General features: G+C 35.2%; 1 protein-coding gene across 1 annotated transcript; it reads right to left on the reverse strand.

Annotated features, from left to right (window-relative positions):
• Positions 1–5648: 5648 nt before the first annotated feature.
• Positions 5649–20277, reverse strand: LOC145690939 (uncharacterized). The gene is made up of 2 exons (XM_081766398.1): positions 19750–20277; positions 5649–6512 (listed from the first exon to the last, which is right to left on the reverse strand). The coding sequence occupies exons 1-2, from the start codon at positions 20109–20111 to the stop codon at positions 5906–5908; spliced, it is 969 nt and encodes a 322-aa protein (XP_081622524.1). The 5' UTR covers positions 20112–20277; the 3' UTR covers positions 5649–5905.
• Positions 20278–23991: the final 3714 nt, after the last annotated feature.

Below are 23991 nucleotides of genomic sequence, written 5' to 3' on the forward strand. Positions count from 1 at the left end.
TAATGGGTAAGTGTGCATAGAAAATTGAATAGAATCACATTCTCTCTTCACATCTCGTGAATAACTTTTACATGTATTCAATTTCTGTCGACTGTGAAACAACATGTATATTATCACATTTGCTACAAGGAAACAGACTAATCACATAAACTCTATACTACGTACATGTATTACTAGTCGTGTCTGTGTGCTATATACTAGACTTCCTTTCTTTCGTATTTCTCTCTGGTCGATGTTGTGCAAGTGGGGCCAGCACAGAGGATTTATCCCCTAAGGTGACCTCTTTGTATAAGCTTAGGCCTATCCACATTCACCTTTCACAACTAAATTTTTGAGACACAGAGAAAATATACACTAGAAAATTCAAATGAAATGTATACTTAACCTAAATCCCTAACCTAACTTAACCTAACACATATAAAAATCACTTCTCTCAGACATATATTGTAGTATATTGCATGCAGTCTTTACTAAGGACGTATAGAACGCCTATCGTTTAGTTTTAAATTGTTTTTAAATTCTCTCTAATTAAAAAGAAATATCCAAATATGTTCTTAAAATCTGAGCTGTGTTTACTAGTGATGCGAATTCAAAATACAAAGCGAATATTTCACCGTTGATGAACTTCTCCCATTATCAATAGCCGTACGTGGCACCCTTGTCCTCAATGTGAGCCGAAACTTTTCGTAAGCATTTGTCTCATCGTACCCAATCTAAAGTTAAAGTGAGCCGAAAACCAGAGAATGGATTTACATTGTAGTATCTAGCAGTACGGAAAATTTCGAGGTTTACACATCTAAAATATAATTTTGGGGAAAATGTATGTACTCGAAAAGTACACACATTTCATGGACTGTTTATGACAATCGTCAACACTGAAACTTAAAGAAAGAAAACCATCCCATTGAACGAGCTGTTCCTGTCACATCTCGCTTTTATATACTATGTAACTTAGGGAAAAACGACGCAAAGTTAGCATATTATGTTAAACATCACAACACCAAAATAATCATCTTCCCTCCAACGATAAGATTTACCAGGTTTAGTCCGGCCAAAACAATAATAATTTGGATTTACCTTCTACCACACTTACTTGTTGTAATCTTCCATATACAAGAAACAAATGTTTACTTCCTGGTCTGTCAGTCCTTGCCAGACTTCTCTAAGAAAATATTTTTCACCCCTACTCGGCTCAGTAGGTCCCAGGTGATCCCAAAACTAGCATTTTCTGGCCGCTGCTTCGACTCCGGACAACGAGGCTTCACCAAGATGGCTTACGTCAGTCACAAACGCTCTGACGTATTAGTTTGCTCTCACTGTCACAACTTTATAGTCTATTGAGCATAGCAACCAACTCACTGCATTCATATTCTGTCCACAGACATGGCAAGCTTCAACTATTGTGTAGTTACTTTAAAATTTCTGTTTTCTACGTTTTATGGCTACAAAGATAACTTTACGTCCACCTCTTAACACTGCTTCCGATAAAAGACAAAGATAACGGGAAGAAGATCCCTAATCGGAGGATTATTGTGACGTAAATATATGATGTTAGGTTTATCTCTCGAGATGAAAGAAAGCCGAAAATCTCAACCACAACTGTGATTGCGGAAGATCCAGTCATAGGTGATTTAGATTAAACAAAGAGATGCTTCAAGAAGCTATTATGGCTGACTTTACAAATGTAAAATCTAGGAGATTTTTTAAATAAAAATTTTGATTTCTTTTGAGGATCCCCTAAGCCAAAAGTATCCATGAAAATAAACTGGAAAAATTCAAAACGACCAGATATGACAATATTTTCTAAAATAACACTAAATTTTGGGATAAATATATGAATATTGTCCAATATAGATATTTAACCATATATTTTCATCTAAATACACTAAAATAATCATTTCAAGTAACTTAACGCAAAATTTGCGATCTACCTAAAATTGAGTAAACGACTAATTATATTTTTTTTTGCAAAAGTTCAATAAATATAACATTCCTGTATATACACTGGTTGCCCAAAACTTCCGGGCCATGTTACATTATACCATATATAAGGTAACAGCAATATCTTGCTACTCTGAAACATATCAATCCTCTGCGAGAAAATTATCAAAGACATTACTTCCTGTTCAGTAAAATTCCAACGTTGGTAGTGGAGGGTGGACAGCCAATCTGCCTACAGAGCGAGCCAAAACGTTTTTTTTTTTTTCTTTCGCATTTACATAAAAATGTAAATAAAAGTTTCATTATTTTTCGGCCGCTGTTCCATTTTTAACTGCCCTAACATCAAAAATAATAGAAGAACGTATCTGTACGAGTTAACATTAGAACTAATAAATGGAAACCTGAAAGCTCCTCCTAAAATATCAACCTATCAAAAAAAAAAAAAAAAAAAAAAAAAAAAAAAAATGCTGGTGTGCTTGGGACAATACAGAAAACAAACTACCGATGATAAACCAGTCTAACCAATTCGAGATATTTGTTACATCTGCAGGTCAAGGGAAAAAAACAGAACTCGCCTGGAATGTAATAATTGTGGAAAAAACGTGTTCAGAAAGCAGTCAACAATTATCGCTACATGCAATACATGCCAGCAATGACAGAAAGAAGGCAGTGACGTGGATGTTGATTAACTTTGAACCAGCCTTGAGTCTACATATTGCGGAAAAGCATATTTGCAAAAAGTACCCAATCATTAGTGCTCCCTGCAATAAATATCAGCATTATCACAAGCTCAGTGACATGGATATTGATTAGGTTAAATTCTGTTCTTTTGTGTTTTGTTCAATGTGTTCACTCATATTTAGCAGTGTGGTAATTTAATTTAAACGCATACTTTTGGTCAACAATGATTTGTCTTAATTTACTAAACCTAAATGCTCCAAACATAGAGTTTGCATCATGCACAATGTTGAAAAATGCGAATAATCGATCACGGCCGAATTGCCGTCGTCGCGAGCGGAAACGTGAATTGGCAGTTGTGAGATTGATAGGAGATATTGAACGAATTAAATCGCACTTTTGACAACTAAGATGTTTAGCATTCGTTTATTTTATCACGTGTGTACCTTGAATATAACTATTTATGAACAAACATGATTTTTCAGTAACTAGTTTTACATATCTTACAATGTCTTTCCACTAACAAAATATGGACTTCATGTAAACGCTTTTCACAATTATGCACAGGCATCTTTTACGTGTATGTGATAGCATGTTTCCCCAAAATTGATCTTCGAATATACCATTCTTCATAGTCTTGACACAAATAGTTCCTCCCCATCTGTATTAATACATCTGTTGCGAAATATAAACTTTAATTAAGTCCTTTCTGCGCAATTAAAACGCTTTAGTTTGTTCCTTAGTATTTTATAATATGTTTTTTCCTGTGTGTTTTCACACGTACATTGTAAAACGTGAGCTCTATATAAATCTTTTTTCACCTGTGTGTTGTCATGTGTGTGAGAGTTTCATCTGTGTATTGAAATGTCCTGTCGAACGTGAACATAGACCAAATACTTTTCCACACTCGTCGTATGTGTGAAGTTTTCCCCTTGCGTATATTAAAATTTGTCTTGCCAAGCTTGAACGCGAATGAAATGTCGTACTAGAATCAGAAGTTGCTAACTCATTATTGCTAGATTTTACAGGATCGCGCTTTAAGTTTTATAGAAATGTGTTGAAATACCGACATATTAATACAGTGATCTAAAATTTTGTTTGCTGGTGCGCTTCGACAGGTGTGACATTGTCTTACAGTACCAGATACTTATAACGAAAACAGAACGTTTTTGAATAAAACTTAAAACCTGATTTAACAACTTTTCTTATAAAACGAGTGAAAAGTTGGTGAGTATACTCAACAACTTCCGAGTACACAATAAAGAATAGGTGATAAATACGAAACATAAGCATGAACTTTATTTTTAACAACCCACATGCACATTCACTTTACATCATCATCCCGAGCTTCAGAAACGACTGTGAGCGAGAAAGAATAGAATATACTGTGTGAGGAACTTTTGGTACACACCCTCTTTCCGAACATACAGGACGAATTCCGATAAAGTCATTAACACTTTGGATAAGAGTGCCGTTAATGTCGCTTTGAAATCAAAGACGTCAACAACTGGAGTGCAATCATGTTCCCTATTATTAGTGAGTTACTTTTAGACACATACTACCTTAATACAATTTTAACCTAAGGTTTGTCTGATTAGTTTAACTGATTTGGAAGGGAAGGACTTGATTTTTTCACCGCTTCTTATCTTCAGTTTGTACAAAGTTTCTGTCAATGAGAATAAAAGAATTTCCTGGAAACAGGAAATATAAATATATGCGGTGAAAACGAAACTGTGCAACCATGTATCGGCTAGCAAGATGAAGCCAAAACGCAGATGGTCCAGAAAGTTTTAGTGTTGGAATAGACATGGAACATGTTTCTACGATGGATCTTCACTTGTAGCTGACGAGGAGGGTGCACCCTCATTATCGGTGTCCCTAGCTCCCTTACATATAAGAAGTCTCAGAGGGGTATATTTGGAGTTCTTATCTTTAGATAAACATTCGCTTGTGAAATCGTCACTCGAACCTTCCTGGGAATCAGTCATCTTTTCACTATGCAGCAATCCGTGTGGCGGCAAAGCAGGAGCGCCGTTCGTAGAGTAGATGCGGAACCAATTTCCCGTAACATATGCCCCCAAAATACGGACATGACAACTTGTCTTCCAAAACTCACATTCCATTACAAAGGGCAGGTAGGACATTTCAAAGGTTTAATGTGGTCTGCTACCTTTAACATTTAATTCCCAATAAGGCCTTTTTAGCAGGGTATTTAACGTGCACTTAACATTTCTTCCAAAACACTGACTTAACAAATTGTGACTGCGTGTGTCTTGCCAAAGCTTATCCCAAACTATATCCTATGGAACACTTTTCACTTGGTGTTTGATTATTGAACTGTGTGCTTTGACGTGCGATTTGCACGTGAACTGCCAGTAATCTTTCTACACTCTCCGCGCGTGAGAGATTTTCGTCCTTTGTGGATTAATATTTAATTTGTTATATGTCAACCATGAGTAAATGCCATGCTACGTTTCTGCATCTCTTTAATTTTTCACTTGGGTATTGAAATTCCTTGCTAGGTTTGAGTGTAGACAATATCCTTTCCCACATCTATCACGTGTGAAGTTTTTGTCCTGTGTGGCTCAGGGCGTATGAACGCTAAATAAATTCTATTCCAGGATCTTTGCACGTGTGAGATTTTTCTCCTGTGTGGATTAATATGTGTCTAGCCAAACTTGAACGTTGTTTAAATGCCTTACCACACTCTTGGCAAGTGTGGTGCTTTGCTTCTGTGTGGATTAACATGTGTTTAACCAAACTTGGACGTCCATTAAATGCTTTACCACACTCTTGGCATGTGTGATCTTTAACTTCTGTGTGAATTAACATGTGTGTAGCTAAAGTTGAACGTTGACTAAATGCCTTACCACACTCTTGGCACATGTGAGATTTTACTCCTGTGTGGATCATCATGTGTCTAGGCAAACTTGAACGCTGACTAAATGCCTTACCACACTCCTGGCATGTGTAAGGCTTTTCTCCTGTGTGGATTAACATGTGTTTAACCAAACTTGGACGTCCATTAAATGCTTTACCACACTCTTGGCATCTGTGATCTTTAACTCCTGTATGAATTAACGTGTGTGTAGCTAAAGTTGAACGTTGACTAAATACCTTACCACACTGTTGGCATATGTGAGCTCTTTCTCCTCTGTGGAATAACATGTGTGTAACTAAACTTGAACGATTTTTAAATACCTTACTACACTCTTGGCATGTGTAACATGTTTCTACTGTGTGGACTGACATGTGCCTAACCAAATGTGAACGTAAACTAAATCCCTTACCACACTCTTTGCACGTGTGAGGTTTTTCTCCTGTGTGGATTAACATGTGTATTCAAAGTTGAACGTCGATTAAATGCCTTACCACACTCTTGGCATGTGTGAGCTTTTTCTCCTGTGTGGATTAACATGTGTGTAGCCAAACGTGAAGGTCGATTAAATCCCCTACCACACTCCTGGCATGTGTGTTGTTTTCCTTCTGTGTGAATTAACATGTGCGCATCCAAACTTGACCGATATTTAAATTCCTTACAACACTTTTGGCATGTGTAACATTTTTCTCCTGTGTGGACTGACATGTGTCTAGCCAAACATGACCATCCACTAAATTCCATTCCACATACTCCGCAGATGTGGGATTTCTCACCTGTATGAACTACCTTACCGCTAGACAAAGTGTAATTTTGCCTAAAACATTTATCACTCTTTTGGTACGTATGACGCTTTTCACTTTCCTGTGTCAGCATATGTATTGAAAAACGTGATCGATGAAATCCTTTGCCAAACTGCAGGGAAGTATGAGATTCCTCATAAGAATGAGAAATGGCATTCTTTAATGTAATAAACGCATCTTCTTCACCGTGGAAAGCTAATACGTTATCGCGCCTGTAACAAATTCAACAAATAAGGAATGTGAATGGAAATAATGATTAAGTAGCAACAAAAAAATGTAATCATACGCGATATATTTCATGATAAAATTAAGCTTAATTTGTTTCATTACATGAAATATTGTAGAAATATGAAGTGGAGTACCAGAGAGATGTCTCCATATCTCTCTATTCTCAAAATAGGAGGCTGTAGTTTGTTTCACTATATCAAATTGAACAATCATTTATATCGTGGTGGTCATAAGTCTTTGACCAGGTAATGGCGGCTGCTTTGAAACAAATGCACAGTATGAGAATTAAATGTCTAATCTGTAGTTTCCGGTGGAGAAAGAACAAACTTGCGAACCAAAAGTTTAAGAACAACTACTCAACTTATTAATATAAAGTGTACCGAATATCATTCACTTACATCATCATAAGAGGAACAAGAAAGGCTTTTTGAAACGAAGAAAAAAAATAACATACAACTTTCCAAGGTGAGGCAGAGAAAGTTAACGTAACCAGACTAAAGCCGAATCATTTACAGCATAGTGATCGTGGTTCAGTGGCCTTGGCGCTTGACCAGTAATTTGGAAGTTCTTCGATCGAGTGCACGTCGAGCATTTTTTTTTTTTTGTTTTACTTTAGGAATTTTGATGGCGATTGATCGGCGATAACACACGCTTTATTACATTCAAATATTTGAATACTCGTTTTTTCAACACTCGAACTATCCAATTTTCAGGACTAATACTACAAACAATTATCTCGAAGCGTAAAAATTAAAAACATATTATTGCTCAGGTCATACCATTACAAGCAGAAACGTGATATTAGGGGGAAAAATATTTCGGTTTTGTTTAATGTTGCCTATGAAAAGACGATTTCATCATCTCGATTCTAAAACAAACCAAAAAAAAAAAAATCGGGATGAGACATAACATTTTAATGCTAGACAGGACAAGGTTAACTCACACTATCGTCATGCTTTGGAAATGAGAATCGAGACGAGACGAAAAGTGTCGTACACATTTCTCGTCTTATCTCGATTCTCGAAATAGTGTATGCCACTCTTTAAGCAACAATTGCTTTGTAGACTGAATCTTATACATTATTTTGTTACTTTGTATTTCAGAGCTCACTGAATTATGGTCTGTCTATATATTTTTGTAGCAAATCTTTTATAAGTACATCTGCAAACTCCACAAGTTAGTTTATTACAAGCTTTAGTGTTCAATTGTATTCAGTTCTTTTTATTACAGTTATTTTCCTGAAAACGTACAGTAGAATATTTTCCACACGAAATATTAGCAGAAAGCTTCCGTTTAATTTGAGTAGCTGTAGAGGTGTCTCATGAAGGTACGGAACCCCTTCCCCGATACCCCTACGTTTAAGTAGGTTTTGCCAAATTTTACGGCAACTTTAAAACTTTTAATTGCATTATTATTATTATTACTAAAGTGTTGTAAATTTAATGGTACAGCCTGTTCCACCCAGCTACCGCCTAGTGGGCATTGTGCTGAACAAACGTGTTCACAGGTTTTCTCCGTGTTCTGCCTTCTCCCACTTTCTTTATTCCAACATTTCTTTCATTCTCATCATCGACGTCTTCTGTAGCTTTGCCGGCATAACCATTACTTGAAAACAAATTTTTTTACGGCTCTTGAGAGTTCAGAAACCCTACTTTCTTCGCGAAATTTGCCTTGAAGCATTCCATTATAACATTTAACTAGTTGTAAAGAAACTTTCCGTTATAACATTTAGCTAGTTGTAGGGAAACTTTCCGTTATAACATTTAGCTCGTTGTAGCAATATATGGAGAGGGTATGTCCTGTTGGTCCTGACACTTCTCTCCAATCCCGACTATTTTGTAACTTCTGGCTTACGCTACGGGCGATTCAACAGGCTTTAATACAATGTGTCCTCATACGAAATTTGTTATTATTATTATTATTATTATTATTATTACTGAATATTTGAGACCTCAATATTACGTCCTACTGCAATGCAAATAAACATACTGAAGTTACGAAATTGAAAATAAATTCTTTGGACTTTATATAAAAATGAATTGAGTTATGAGATACTATGCAAAGAAAAGATAGGAAAAAGGGGCCTGTTACTGGATAATGTGAAAACCGAAAAATAAAATGAAATGAAATTTTTAAGTTTTACGTCCCACGATTATGCCGGTTAGGCTAAAGGAGATGGAGATGATGAGAGATGAGTGAAAGGGTGGAATGAAGAAAGTGGGAGGAAACGGGAGAACCCCGAGAAAACCGACGAACACGGTGCTTGTCCATCACAAAGTCCATACGGCGCGAGCTGGGATCGAACCAGGGAGCCTAAGCACCGGAGGTGAACGCGCTACCACTGAACTACCGCGCCCCTAATGTGAAAATGGAAAATTCGGATGCCTTAAAAGAAGCTAAGTAGGATTTGTCTTCATCACAATACCCTTTCGAAGTAACACCTTTAATTTGAATAAAAGACATTGGACTATGTATTCGTTAAATTGATATATTCTCAAAATATACAAAAAAGAATAGTTATTATTAATCAATTTTTCTTCAACGAATGTATGGAACTTGTTGTAAATGCCGAACGAAAACACTATTATTATTTCTAGTAACAGTGGAAGAACACTAAGTAACAATTACACAATAACGTTTCAGGCAAATTTATGACACTTACTAGGCCTGAAGAATGACCCGTTTGTATTAATGAATTGTTTGCGAAACAAGTGAAATTTTCAGACAGCAGAAATCGAGATTGTAGACTATGAAGTCATGTAATTACTTTTTGAAGGAAGTCGTTTCAACTCTAACTTGTAAGAACGAGATGAATTGACATTTCTTCATTTTATTATGCATCAGAAATATGAAAATTCTAAATTATAATTTTTTGCTGAATATCCTCGGAGCATCGAACCGCGGCCCCTAACACACGAAGCGAATGCTTAAGCCACTACCCGCTCTTTTAAGTAAGAGTCAAGACTCACTCGTCTATATACGAAATTCCAAACGCTTACGATTCCAATGTTTTATTAACCATGAATCACTGATTTTGGTCATGATAAAATAGTGCTGTCCAGAGAATTCAAGATTAAATTTTTTAAAGACGGAAATATCTCTGTAACTTATCTCTATTATATTCGGTTATTCTAGTTTTACAGGTAATTTCAATAACCTTGAACGACAGGGACACGAACGCAGATACATCGAGGGCTTTTTATATTTCAAAGGCTTTCCCATCGGGAATCGAAAGTGTGACGCTTCCTACTAAGAATCTGATTGGTGGGGTGCCTGATTCGTTCCCAGGGCAAGTAAGGTTGAGACGGGCAACATAGTGCTCGCGAGATTTCTCGGGACACTTCCAATTCCTCATTCCACTAATTCGTACATCATAATTCACTTGCTTCAGTCATAGTCTTCCTTAACCTGACAGACATAATCGTTGGACATTAAGCGATTTCATTTCCATGCTGTTAACACAAACCAATCCGAATCAAAAACAGTTGTATTTTCTATTGCTTTAAAGTTTTTTCACAAAAACAGTATGTAGAAAAAGTCATGGCGAATCGTAATTGCATTCAAAAATGAAACAACAGACTAGCAATACCTTAGCCTACAATGTAACCATTATATATCGTTTGGAACTTTTCCAAAATCTGTACGGATATTCTGAAAAGTGCCACAATTGGAGTTAGTCATTGAGTCGGTGGGTCAGTCGATCGTCGGTCAACAGCACGCGACCTACTGCGACCCACCACCACCATGACCCACTGCGATCATGAACCAGAAGTATGTATTTTCTGCACACGAAATTACATATAGGACAGATTTAATTCTCATAGTCTGCATTTGTTTCAAAGCATTCGCCATTACCTGGTCAAAGACTTATGTCCGTCACGATACATACGATATCAGAGTTAACTGAGGTACATACAAAAAAACTTATATTGTGTTATGTGGAATAAACATTTCATTATTATAAGTGAAAGTAGAGGCCCGTTGTCACTAACATTTTTTATATATCATTACTTTTTGTGTCAGAAAATTTAAAAATCAGAAGAGATTTTTGCAATTGCAGCTGAAGAATTGAAGAAACAAAGTGACGATATAACAGCATCTAAAATTTTACACAAGATACGTGGTTTCATTAAGTATACCAATTTATAGTTGCGTTTTTATATAGTCTTATACCTTGAGATAGTAAAATTTGCGTATATTGATATGTAGCTACGTAGTTACATCTGATACATTCTAATAAAATATATACTTTTGAGAAGCATAGTTTTCAATTTCTTGTAATCTTTATGTACTTATTTGAAATGCATGATATAATGATTCCAGAATTTCAAGTTAAGTTAATATGGACAACCATTAGCACCTTCGTTACTTTTAGATTATTACTAGTGCTTTTATGTTTGTGCTCTCAACATAGAATTTATCATAACCTGTTTTAATGCTATTCGCAGAAATCGAAATATATATATATACTAGGTTTGGAATCCTGCTATTACAGGATTTTTGGAAACAATACCCTTCGAGTGTTATTAGCATAGTCACACACTCGAGTCATTATTGTTTTTTTTTACGTTAAAAGTGAAAAGGGCGTGCGAAGATAAATGCTACACACTGAATACCGAAAAAATGAAGAAATATGTTATGCATCACATTATAAAATACAGGGAGCTGAACGGTTTGAAATATATAATTTAATATTTCTTTATTTATTTATGACTTCTGTTACTTGGCAAAGTTAAGGCTCTGCAGCCTTTTCCGAGCACTTAATCACGTGCATACATTTTTTTTTTTAAAAAAAAAGCACCAATATGTAGAAAATATTAACAATTACAAAAGAAAAATATTGAACCACATAAAAAAGGAATATACTATACTTGCCGCGACCTTATCCTGATAGCCGAGATACGCACCTTCAATTCAGGCGACTCCGCGCACATTACATAGTTCCTCCCGTCACACAAGTAAAACATTACTTAGAAGATCAATTCAAAGAGCTAATTGAGTTCAAGTATATAAAAATGTCAATACAGAAACAATACTTAAAATAAATGATACTACATTTATTAGTAAAGGGTTATGAAAATGACGTCACGACTCAGAATCGGAAAGAGAGAAGGAAAGAAAGGAGTGAAAAGCCGGCAGCTAAGATGCGAGTCTCTTGCAAGTGTTGCAAGATTATAAACTTGAAAAATCTTATAACAAAAGCAGAGGACAAGTAAAATTACTTAATTGGTCAATGTTAGAAACCCTCCACAATGGATAGGAAATGGCTTAATATTTTTATATGATATATAAATTAAATAGAGTAACTACCCCGTAAGAAACTTCATTGCCTGCTGATAAATGAAACAAAAGAAATAACGGAACTCACATGTAACTTCTGCAATTCTTGTGCAGAGAGTAACACTGCGCTGCCAAATATCGTCTTCGCCCGTGCGTTAGAGTGGGTACGTGGGTGTACTGAAACTGAAACCATGAAGAGTGTTAAGCGCGAAGTTGAAAATATGAATGAATCCGAATTATCATCTTCTCAGTATTATCGCAAACACGAGGAAGGGAAACCTCTTTAAAGTCAAGCAAAGTAAATTGCCAACAATTTGTACGCTCGACTAAGAGAAAAATATGCAGACAAAACTATTGAAGAAATTGTTAATATGATTGTTGCCGGTTCGCTGTGGTTTACTCAGTGCCAATGTAGAGTTGCTGTGCTTTTAGAAAAAAAAAATCGTATTTTTAATTTATTGTGTGGGAGGGTGGCTGCTCGTATGTTTTGTTTATGATTGACCTTTTCCAGGTAGATATATGAGAATAACTTCATTTCTTATCCTTTCTTACCTTAATCAATTGAAATGAATAAGCAAAATAGTTTTCATGCTCTCGGGTTTTAATTGTGAGGATTGCAAATACATGACGTGCGAATTCCCAATTCATTTATTACTATTGTCGTGTCTTCATGAATTATTAAAACAAATAGACGAAGAAACATATTTTTCGTAAGCGGAAGGAAAAGGACGAGAAATCATCGCTCCGCGCATATCAGCTGAAACTCAGAACAGCGCCAGTTGAAACCCTGGCGATTGAGAGCCAAACCAAAACACACACACACACATACAAAGGCTTCCCTGTGAAAAGGTTCGCGCGCCGACATGTATTAATGCGCTTGTGATGCGGCTCTCAAGTTAACATTGCGTTTAGTATACTTAAGTAAAAAAAAATAGTTAAACACTTCAAAAACACAAATAGAAATTAATATACAATATAGGGAGCAAAATAACATGGAGAAACTTAAATTGCATATTGCATATAGCAGTAAATATTTTTTTTTTACGTCGTATACTATAAGCCTTTTTGCTGTTTTTGACGTAGCACTTGTTAAAACATCTAAAGAAGTCTATAAGTTGATTTGAAGTTTACAGCTTAATTTCACAATATCCCATTGAAAACGTAGTTTTTCTACAATTCTTTCTATGCTAGCAAAATTGTGATCACTTGAGTGCATCAGGCAATGCGTGGTTAAGTTCTGTACAATCACATTTATTTTATATCACATGGTAAATTTATGTATTATGAAGTCTGCGGAAATTCCCCATTTTCATCTCGTAAGTCGTAGATCACTTGCTCACTTGTATAGCGTAAAGACACCTCCTAAGCATAATCCACTTACAACTTTTAGCTTCAATTTTAAATCTGTTCTCTTGCTCGTAGGATCTTCACTCTAGTGACACTAACATAAGAAAAGATAAAAAGTTTTCTAAATGAGAAACATGTCTGTCTAATTGCAGACATGTAAAATTTAATTTCAATCGATTCAGCTACTTCTGTAACTAACACCAGATTAGGTGGATGTCAGATTTTTTGTTCTGAGGTATAGTATGCAGATTGTTCGTCTTTTCTCTCTTGAATGTTTATTTCCGAAAACTCTGCTGCTATACTTTCCTAATGGAAACCTGCATTCAAGAATGAAATCCAGCTTAGACGGTGTAGTTTTCTTTGCTACTAAGAAATTTTGTTCGAAAGGCGGGATGTACTTAATAATATCGTATTTACGATAATATTCTTAATCTGGACAGTACAGGGCTAATTTATAAACAAATAAGTAACGCTTCATTGGCATTTTATGAGTACATTTCATTAACCCACAATGAAATTTGACTTAACATCGCTCTGAAATAATTTTTGAATAATAATGATGATGTCAGCCTACAAGAGTTCTATACAGAAGAACGAAAATCCTTTATAAAATACCGTTTTCGAAGGTACAACGAGAAAATTGTCTGACAAAATGCTACTGCCCCATAGGAAAAATTGAAACTAACGTTACTTAGAAATCGATTTGTAGTTATAATGACCATACCCCTTTAAAGGAAACCCAAGAAGAAGAAACCGACGTCGGGCACAATTTTTTAAAGATATTAAGATTCTTTTTTGTAAAAAAAAAACATACTTTGCATAGTTATTTTGTATTGATAAATTTATTCTTAATCTTCTATGCCAAAGCTTTTCTTAAATAAAAAATAGAAAATCCTGCGGGACTTGTATCTATGGCCATTCTTACTTCTGTCTAAAATCTAAAAGCAGAGTAACAAAATTCATTTCGCTCACCTAATAAGAAGGACGTGATCTCAAATTACAATCTCTGCAGTTAGAAGCAAAATAACTGGCAATAGCTGTTAAAGTTCGAAACGTGTTTCAAATAGAATGGTCGGGAAACTTTTTTACGGTTTGTACTTGAGATATTCTTACATTCCTTTATATTTTCAAATAAGATTTCAATTCATTTCACTCGCCTAAAAGAAATGAAATGATCTCAAATTATACCATCCGCAGAGTAGTAGCCGTTTTGATCACCAAGTTTGAAACAAGTTTAATGCTACGATCAAAATTTCTTTCATTGTTTGCCAGTACAGACATTAATACTTTCTTCTTCATTAAAAGAAAATACTCGCGGGTTAGTTGCCTCTTCTACAAGGAATAGCAAGATGCCAAATATATACTTCTACGATACGCTCAGAGCAGCGCAAACAAAAATTTGAATTGGAAAGCCCTTGAAATAGAACGAATTGAAACTTTCTTTGTAGTTTCCAGCTAGGGATATTTTTACAAATTTCTAAATTGTAGAAAGCACAAACTTTTAATTTGTTAAACTTAACTACTAAAAATGAAAAGAAATAAATGGTTTGTTCTGTAAAGCTGTTTGAGAATAGTTGCAAGTAAAAGGTACAAATACGAAACAAGTTAGGAAAATATTTCCAATCCTTGTTCTTGAAATATTATCAAACTTGTGGTAGGTAACAACAGTTTTTCCGCTTTTCAACTCAAAAGATATAATTTGAAGTTGTCTTATCCGTAATAACTGAGGGAAAGGCATTTGTTGCTATATGATACAATATAAAAGATACAAGTATGTCCGTAGACAACAGAAACTAAAATTATCCATTTTTCCTATTCTTTACCTACTATAAATTTTACCTTTCATTTACGCCCTCTGAAGAACTGAGGTGAAAGAGTTTCACTTCAGATCACGTTATCGCTATCTGATGAGTGAAATAATTAGTTATTTTCTACAATCTAGGAAAAGATAAGAATATCCTAGGTAAGAACTATAGAAATATGCCCAATCGTTTTATTTGTAATATGCTTTGAATTTGGATGTATCAATGGCGTTCGATCAGCTTTCCACCATACGGTCTATAATTTGAAATCACACAATTTAAAAGACAAGTGAAATGACTTAAAATTTTCAAGGATCTTACAGAACGAATGGGCCTAGATATGAATCACAAACAATTTCTTACTTTTTTTTATTGATTTGTTACGTGTTTCCAAACTGTAGTCATTATTGATGCCATTTTCGATTTCGAGTGGTGATGTTTTAAAAATCGTTATAAATATTTTTATACATCATTGGAATCATTATGTATTGTCCTCGATTACTCATTAGATTGTGATTATTAATATATATTTTTCGGTTATATCTTTTGTATGCTATATTAAAGAAATGATACACAATACCAATTTTTGCTCGGTATTAGGTGAAAATTCTTATTATAATACTGTACAAACGTGTATTTTACCAGATGCCAGGCGAAATATCATAACTTAAGGAAAAATTGGATATACAAAGAATTTTGAAATAAGAAAGTGATGAGAATGAATAAAAAAAACACATTCTTGCGCCTTTCATGTCTATTCCAGGTACATTTGCAATTCCTTATCATAATTATAATAATAACTATTATTATAAAAATGAAGCAAAATAAATACCAATGAACAATACCTTCTGCGCCAGAAGAGTATGGATTCCATACTGATAGCGGCCCTATTTGATCATTTTCTCATCTCTACTCTTCCAAATATTTTGGGGTCTTACACATCTATAGTACCCTTCTCCATAATGTTAGTTACATGTGTACATTAACTTACTGTTATAAATTAGTATACGAATCGAGCTTTATACTCCTAACGTGATGACAGAGAGAGAGAAAGAGTAAATTAATAACATCTTGTTAGCACTTCCTCTTCCCCAGTTAAGGTTAACCAAATAACCTACTGTCTATTCTAGACTATGATGTATTGCATAAAACTACTTTGAAGTACCATAAGACGGTGTTACTTTGCACAAAATTTCGAGAGTTTCATAGTTTCTTGTCGAGAATACCACGAGCAGTAAAGAGGAAGTTTCAACTGCCACCGTAAAATAGAACATGTAACTGTATTTTGGCTATAATGTAGGCGGTTAACTGCAGTTCCAATTACCGGGAGAGTCTTTTCTTGTAGAGGTATTGAAAGCAGACACGGTAAAGGCTTATAAAATTTGAAAGATATCATCTATACGAATTTGCGTCTAAGTTAAATTAGTTTCATAGAATACTACCATGGGACTTTGAGGCAGTAGCGTAACGTTGAAATTGAAATGTGTAACGTTTTAAAATCATAAAAAACGTAAAACTGCGAGAAGACGTTTCAGCCTCTACTCGCGGCTACTTTGCACCGGTCCAAAATAACGCTTAGATAGGAAATTATTATCACTGGAGCCTCGTGTGTTTTAAATTTAGGTAAATTTCCTATTTACCTACACGCCGGAATGAATTTCTTTTAGAAAATAAACTATGAACAATGGCGTATCCATAAAAGTAGTTTGACAGGGCCGTGATTCTAAAAGACTGTTTCTTTAAAAAAAATCACTAGACTTTGGAAGTGGGCTTGCAGCTTATACATGTAGGAATCACTAACAACATATTTTTAGGCAATTCTTTATTTTCAGTCAAATAGTAACTGCATCCAATTCATCTGATCCGGTTACCGGAGCAGTTTACGAATCATTCCTAAACTGCTCCCGGAACCGGATCAGACGAATCGATTACAGTTACGCTCCGAGTCAAAGTAATGTAGAATGTTAAGAATTATGCTATAAGTACAAGGGCCAAAATTTTACTAAATACTATACCTAATCAATCCAGGTGAAGCGGTGATTATCAATATTGGTATCTAAATGGGGGCTACCGCTCCCCCAAACCCGCAATCAAGTACCAAAAAAGCATCCCAAAAAACAATATTTAGTCAAACCATTACTATAAAGCTAACGTAAGGAAAAATTAAAAAAAAAAAATACTCATCACTAATTATAAATCAGTGCAGCATGACAAGGAAAAATAAATTGCATCTCACCAAGATAATGAACCACCAACAGCAAAACAAATACTTTGCCAAATACCCAAATCCAAAGCAAATCAAGAATAAAAATAATATCAATTAAAAATGGAAAGCACTCACCGTTTCGCCATACCAGAACACTCATGAGTAATGAACTCATAATTGATGATTCACGAAACAATAAGACAGCGAAAACACATGCGCAATACTCAAGTTCACATTACTGAAAAATGTTCCTTTCCGCACATACGTCGATTTATTAAAGCGAGTACACTTGCTATTATTACAAACAAGACTAACCAATGAACGCCCACTTTTACCATACGTCGGAAATATCTTCAGCCTTCGACCACAACCATGACAGGTTTTCTCTAACTCAATTAAACCATACTGTGCTGCAAAGCGGTATGATATAAAATCCGAATGTAATACAAACTTATTTAAAAACGACTAGTTCCAATTCTTTGTATTAAATTCATTTTACGGTTTCTCAATCGCACTTGCTACCTCGATCTTTGCCATGAAACGAAAATTCAATTACCCGCTCACTCCATTCCACACATACAATCAGACAGAACATGTAACGTCACAGTAACAAACTACCATATGACTGTAAACACCTAGTGATAAAAATATGAACTACCGCCAATTTTTCAAAAAGACCTCACACAAAAGGCACGAACAGTTCCAACAAGTGACTCAGGCAGAAACAGTTCAAGGAAGTGACTGAACCGATTAAGGTCACTGTTCGAGTATAATTAAGTACTTTCCTTTAAAAAAAATCATGCTATTTTGGGTGGGCTTCAGCGTGAAAGTTTCAAACCCCGTAAATCTTCCACTGATTACGGTTCGAATGATAACCTTGGACAAAAGGAATAAGCAAACCAAATCAGTTCACGAGGATCAATTTTTCTGTTCGTGGGTTGGCACTTTTGTAGAACATATGCTAAACTTTTAGAATGTGGTTCCTGAATCGATACCAGAAAATACATAATTTTGTTTACAAATATCGATAATTCAAAGTAAGTACTGATACCGGTACCATCATTTTAATATCAATATTAATAAAATGCATGCAGTTTTCTGTAGAAAGTAAAATGTTTAGATACTGAAGGAGAAACATTGCACAGGAACGTATATTCAACATACTTTTTTGTATATTGTGCAAATAACCCCACCTACGAAAAGTTTCACATTTCAATTTGAACAATTACATCACAGTCCCATTATGCACACTAGTATTCTACGAAACTGACTTAACATTGACAGAAATTATTTTAAAATTTGGCGGTCTTTACAGTCACTGCTTTCCATACCAGTACGACAACAAACCCTCCCGGTAATTAGAACTGATGCTGACCCCCAGCATAAACGCCAAAATACAGTTACATGCTCTATCGTACAGGGTAGTTGAAACTTCGTGTTTACAGTTAATGGTTTTACCGACAGAGGATTGTGAAACTCTTTTCATATCTTGTGGAAAGTAATGCTCCATGTGCAAAGAATCCCCTTGTTACGGTAGCGAGTAACCACTGTAAGCGAAATGAAGTATCGAAATTCAATGTGGCAAATCATAACACGGAACTAGAAAAATGTTTGGGAATGAAGGAATCCATATAATTAAGAAGTTACGTCCCTAATATATTGTGTTACTCTGGAACACAAATATACAAGCAAAGAAAGCATTTCAGGATGTTACCTATAAAATACTTAGGAACGTACAAGAACACATTCAACACGTAAGACATATAAGTTATCCTAAATACAGAATTTTGCGCTATCCCTAATCTGTATAGCAAACTTCTTTTTACCGGCCATCCAGCACATGCTGGTTAGCGTTCTTTTTACAATAATTCATAAATCATGTACGTTCACTAAGCCCCTAAGTGACCCTATATTGAGAAATGGAGGTCCATACTTCAGAAATGATTCCTGGGAATGTAAAAAGTCGATTTCTTTGAAAGAAATGAGTGCAGCTATGAAATGGATTGATGTATGGACCTCTATAATTAATGAAAATCCACTGTTGGTTAAAATATTCTTTATCTTGTATTTTGCTTATGTCTTTCGAAGCCCTCCGGAAAAAATGAGGCTCGACCCATTTGAGCTAAATCCTAAATAAAAACACAAACGTCCATAGTTTTTTTTTTTCAATATAATACAATCCACGTTTAAATTTGGAAAATTTTAAGATAATTACCATTCTCACGATTTGTTATTTTACATAAGTCTCTATATAAATAAAACAATATCGTCGAGCACCCATATTTTATATATGTGCAACAATTAGTGAGAAATTTGTAATCAATAATAAACAAATTATTTTATCAAGATATGAACTACATAAGATTTGTATGAGTGGTATCGATCTTATTATTATTTTTATTTGGTATACAGCTAGTCTTTGTGTGTCATGCTATTTCCAAATTGTAGGTTACTAAGTTACGTTCGAGATATCTCCCATACCAAAAAATTTCTCGTGAAGCATTGCTTTTAACCAACAAAGTTTCCGAACGCATGTAACTGTATTATCAATCTGAGCCAATTAGTACATGTAAAATTTAACATTACCTTTCTGGCCGAACTGAATTTAAACTTTTTGTTGTTAATTGTTGGGAGTCTTTAGAATACGACGCGCAAGTCTCCTGAACCACTATTTTTCTAGGCGTTTGTATATTACTTTCAAATGCAGGATCTTCTACTGCTAATTCTGATTTCACCCTGTCAACGTTTAGTTTCACATCCAAAGAACACATAGCTGTATCCTTGTCCATTGTTTCCTCTCCTTCCGTTGTAGATAATATTAACTCTTTGTTGTCTGTCATCAGTTCCAATGTCCACTCTTCCCCTTGGAATGGATCCTCCTGAGGTAAGTCATAAGCTATTTCTTCTTTGCACATGAATTCCAACTTAACAGACGCCTCATCAGCCATTGTGAATTGAAATATAATAAGATTCAACACTGTTCTTACACTCCCCTTATATTTTATGTTGCCAGTGTTAATGAAATGATTTATAAGAACGTTCACAAAGCAACTTCATATTTCCAATCTTCTTCTGCAGTTGCTTACAGTGTTGTCCAGTGATGCCAATTCCTTCAGAGCCGTTTTCCCTTCACAAGCTTCAGAATTTCCCTTTCCCGGACAAAATTTCCCTTCATCCAAACCGTTCAAGTACTGTATTTAGTAAACGTATTTTTAATCGTTTTCGCTTTCACCCCCTCACACCTATCTTATAACCACACACAAGCAGATACCTGGCAGCTTTCCTTTGAGCTTACGCAGAATTTGAACTTGATTTATTGTTTAGGTATCTAAGGCGTCGCTATAGAGGAGGGGAAAGGATATGGAAAGGTGTAGGCCAGGACCTATGTTAAAGGTGCAATCTCTGCATTTGCCTGGTGTGACTGAGGAAAAACCCTATAAATACCTCGGTCAGGACGGACAACCCAAATAAATCATAAAAAAATATAAAATAAATATGTAAATTTAATTTTTATCCTAGATATCATGATAGATTTTAATATTAATGTAACCTTAGGTACAAAGAAAATATTAAGTATATATTTGGTATGTACTTACATAAGAAAAGCACTCCCATATTTACTGAAACGAATACGAACAGTTACAAAGAAAACTCTAGCTGCTACTGTCTTTGGCTGTACACGAGGAATGTTCGTAAGCACAATACAAAGTTTAGAGATGCGGAAAATTTAAGAATTTATAATTCAGTGCGTACAGTCACCAGAAAATTTGTAAACTTACACAAACACACATACACTAATGACCCAGTATTCGCCCACATATACATATTTACATTCACGACACGCAGATTTTCTTCTCTTACATCGATTAATCCTCTTCACAATCAATTTTCTGGTTGGGAAAAACATCTGATTGGGAAAACCAAACTGTTATAATAGTTGGAGTGATAATTTAATTGAGAAATATTTCATCTTATTGCATTGCATTTAATTCAACAATGGGAAGATTAATTTTGATAAAAGATTTTAAACAAGCATTGTTGTAATGTTTCGAATTTAACTGAATATGTTGATTGATGTGTAATGTTGATAAATATTAACGAATGCAAAGGAAGATAACTTGTAAGAATTTATGTGAAATATTTGCAACGGATTATTATAGGATGTTGAATTTATACTGAATTTTAATGAGATTAATCAGATACGTAAATACATTCAATCTATAAATGATTGAAGAGAGGTTCAAATTTCCCTGCAATATTGAGAGGTTGCAAGCAATTTCCCTTTTCTTCAAAATTTACTCAAAATTTCCCTGCGCCAAGGGAAATTTCCCTTCAATTGGCATCACTGATGTCAGATTCAGAACAACAGATTTCCCGCTCAAAGCCCTCAAATTTCCCGATTGCTTGCAAAATTTCCCGGCAAGAAAAATGTCATTAGTTAATTAATTAATTTTAATTAATTAATCATTATATAATTAACTTCAAATAAAAATCAAATAACTCTGAACAATCAATCAGAAGTACATCTTTTCCTGTGCGACGAGAAATCTATTATACTACCATCCTTCTATTTCCTATCTGTGGTTTATTTGGTAGCCTATAGAAATAAATATACATTTGTGTGTGTGTGGTAGAGTGTGCTAGGTACTTCCAAGCATTATATTCTTCCCTCCTTAGCCTCACTTCACCCTAAAATTCCGTGAATGAACGGCCATAACAAAATAATAAGCAAAGGGCCATAAACCCTCCCTCCCTTCTTTCTTCCGCAGAAAACGGGTATTGGCGTGATTAACTATCGGTTCCATTTGCTTCAATTTATAAACCTCTCTTCCTGTTCTGGTTCTGTTTACCTACAAAAACGCTTGAAAAGGAAGAAAAGTTGACAGAATTTCCTATTTTCAACCAGAATTTCCCGAATTCCCGCCAATGCTAAGAATTTCCAATTTAGCGGGAAATTTCCCGTCATCTGACAACTTGCTTATTTCCTTAGCCACGACGCTTGTTTGTTTCTAGTAAGCATAACAAACAAGCAGAGTGACCACCCAGTAAAAATATTTCGCACTAACCTATGCAGAAAAAAGTACTAGATCTGAGGGAAAAGTGCTAAAATTTTATCTGCTCCCGTTTCACCCTATTTATTACATTTTACGCTTCTTGTGGGTAGAGAATCCCCCCCCACATTCTTGCAAGAACCCCAACTTAGTTTTTAGTCAAAATTTGATACAAACCGTGCAAACCACGTACACACTCCAAGTTTTGTCTTTACACCCCCCAAACTAACAATCCTGGTGGAAATCCTGCTTAATTGTCGTACTAGAACTCACTGTAAAACCACTATAGTAACGCAAGTATGACAAATATAGGGGATGTCGAGAGAAAACAAAAATCATAAAATGGTCTTACTGAGAAAATCGAATTTTAATTCATTAATAGTCTACTGTTTAAACGGATAAGCAAATATGTAATACTGTTTACTGTGTGGTAATTTATTAGTTGAGTGAACTTTGTGGTGGACAAAAACCGTGTACGTGTGTTTTCTCGGGGTTCTCCCGTTTCCAGCCACTTTCTTGATTCCACCATTTCATTCATTTCTCATAAACACCGTCTCCTTTAGCCTAACCGGCATGACCGTGGCACGTAAAACTCAAAAATTTCATTTCATTTATTAGTTAAGGAGGCGACTGGACAACGCTTCAGCTCTCGTAAATACCACTGTTGAAAAAGATATGCAGAAAATGTTACCAGAAACAGTGAAGTTGTACATTGCCAAATTTCCATGATATTTGTTTTTCTCTCCTAAATGTATTTAAGAGAAAAGAATAGGAGAAAAGTACTAGATTTGTTGGTGAACGTACTAGAACACTAAAATATAGGAAAAGTGCTACATCTAGTACGAAAGTACTAACAGTGGTCACACTGCAAACAAGATTATTAGAATGAATAAGGTTGGGTTATATCAGAAACGGGACGCTGATTGGCTGGTGACATGACGTCACTATAGGAGCAGCCGAGGCTGGCGAGAAAGACAGGCTACGGCGCTACATAACAACACGAGTATGACGTCATCAACTTAGTCCGACTCGATTTTCTAGCTGAATAGCAGAATTTTAACTATAGAACCCCGGTTCTACCACAGGTTAATTTCTTAATGTAACTGGAGTAATAACCTATTTATGAGAATTCTATTTAGAATCAAAATAATTTCAGGCTATATTCGAACACATACATAACCACCCCCTTTTATTATATACGTTACACGAGCGAAGCGATTTAATACAGGGAATATTTGGGTCAAATTATAGATCTTGTATCATTTCCAGTCTGTAGGTAGAAACCAAGTTAAAGTAACAAACCTAACAGAATAATTAATATATCAGCTGAGAGAGCCTGCATAGAATTTCAGTGCCTGTATTACTTCGGGGTGGCAAAAAAATAGTAAAATATTACAGGAAGGATAGAATACATTTATAGCAGAAAGTTAGTGAAATATGAAATGAAATAGCTAATTTAAGATCCTACGTTTATTACTGAGGCTACGAGAGACAGTGATGATGAGAAATGAACGAATTGGTTAATGAAGAAGTGGGAGGAAACGGTAGAACCTCGAGTCTCCAGAAAATTCTCTTGGCGCGAGCTGGAATAGAATCAGAGATCCCACGCACTAGAGAGTAAAAATTTAAGCACTAAATAGTTTACCATCGCTTCTTACCTGCTCGCTACGAACGCATGTGCGCGTGTGCCCATAAATTTCAGCCTGCCCTGGCACGGAATACATGCATTTCTATGTTTTAGTGGTCACCAAGGTGAACCACCGGTTGGTGTGTGTTT

The sequence above is a fragment of the Thermobia domestica genome, chromosome 7 (assembly GCF_964235325.1).
Source record: "Thermobia domestica chromosome 7, izTheDome1.hap1.1, whole genome shotgun sequence".
NCBI classification, from domain to species: domain Eukaryota; kingdom Metazoa; phylum Arthropoda; class Insecta; order Zygentoma; family Lepismatidae; genus Thermobia; species Thermobia domestica.

What these genes read in the sequence shown, in the direction of transcription:
- LOC145690939 (XM_081766398.1), bottom strand. Translation starts at nt 20,111, where the DNA reads ATGGCTGATGAGGCGTCTGTTAAGTTGGAATTCATGTGCAAAGAAGAA. An exon ending in AATTCAGTTCGGCCAGAAAG is followed by an intron (nt 6,513 to 19,749) that starts GTAATGTTAAAT and finishes AATTTGTTACAG; the next exon opens with GCGCGATAACGTATTAGCTT.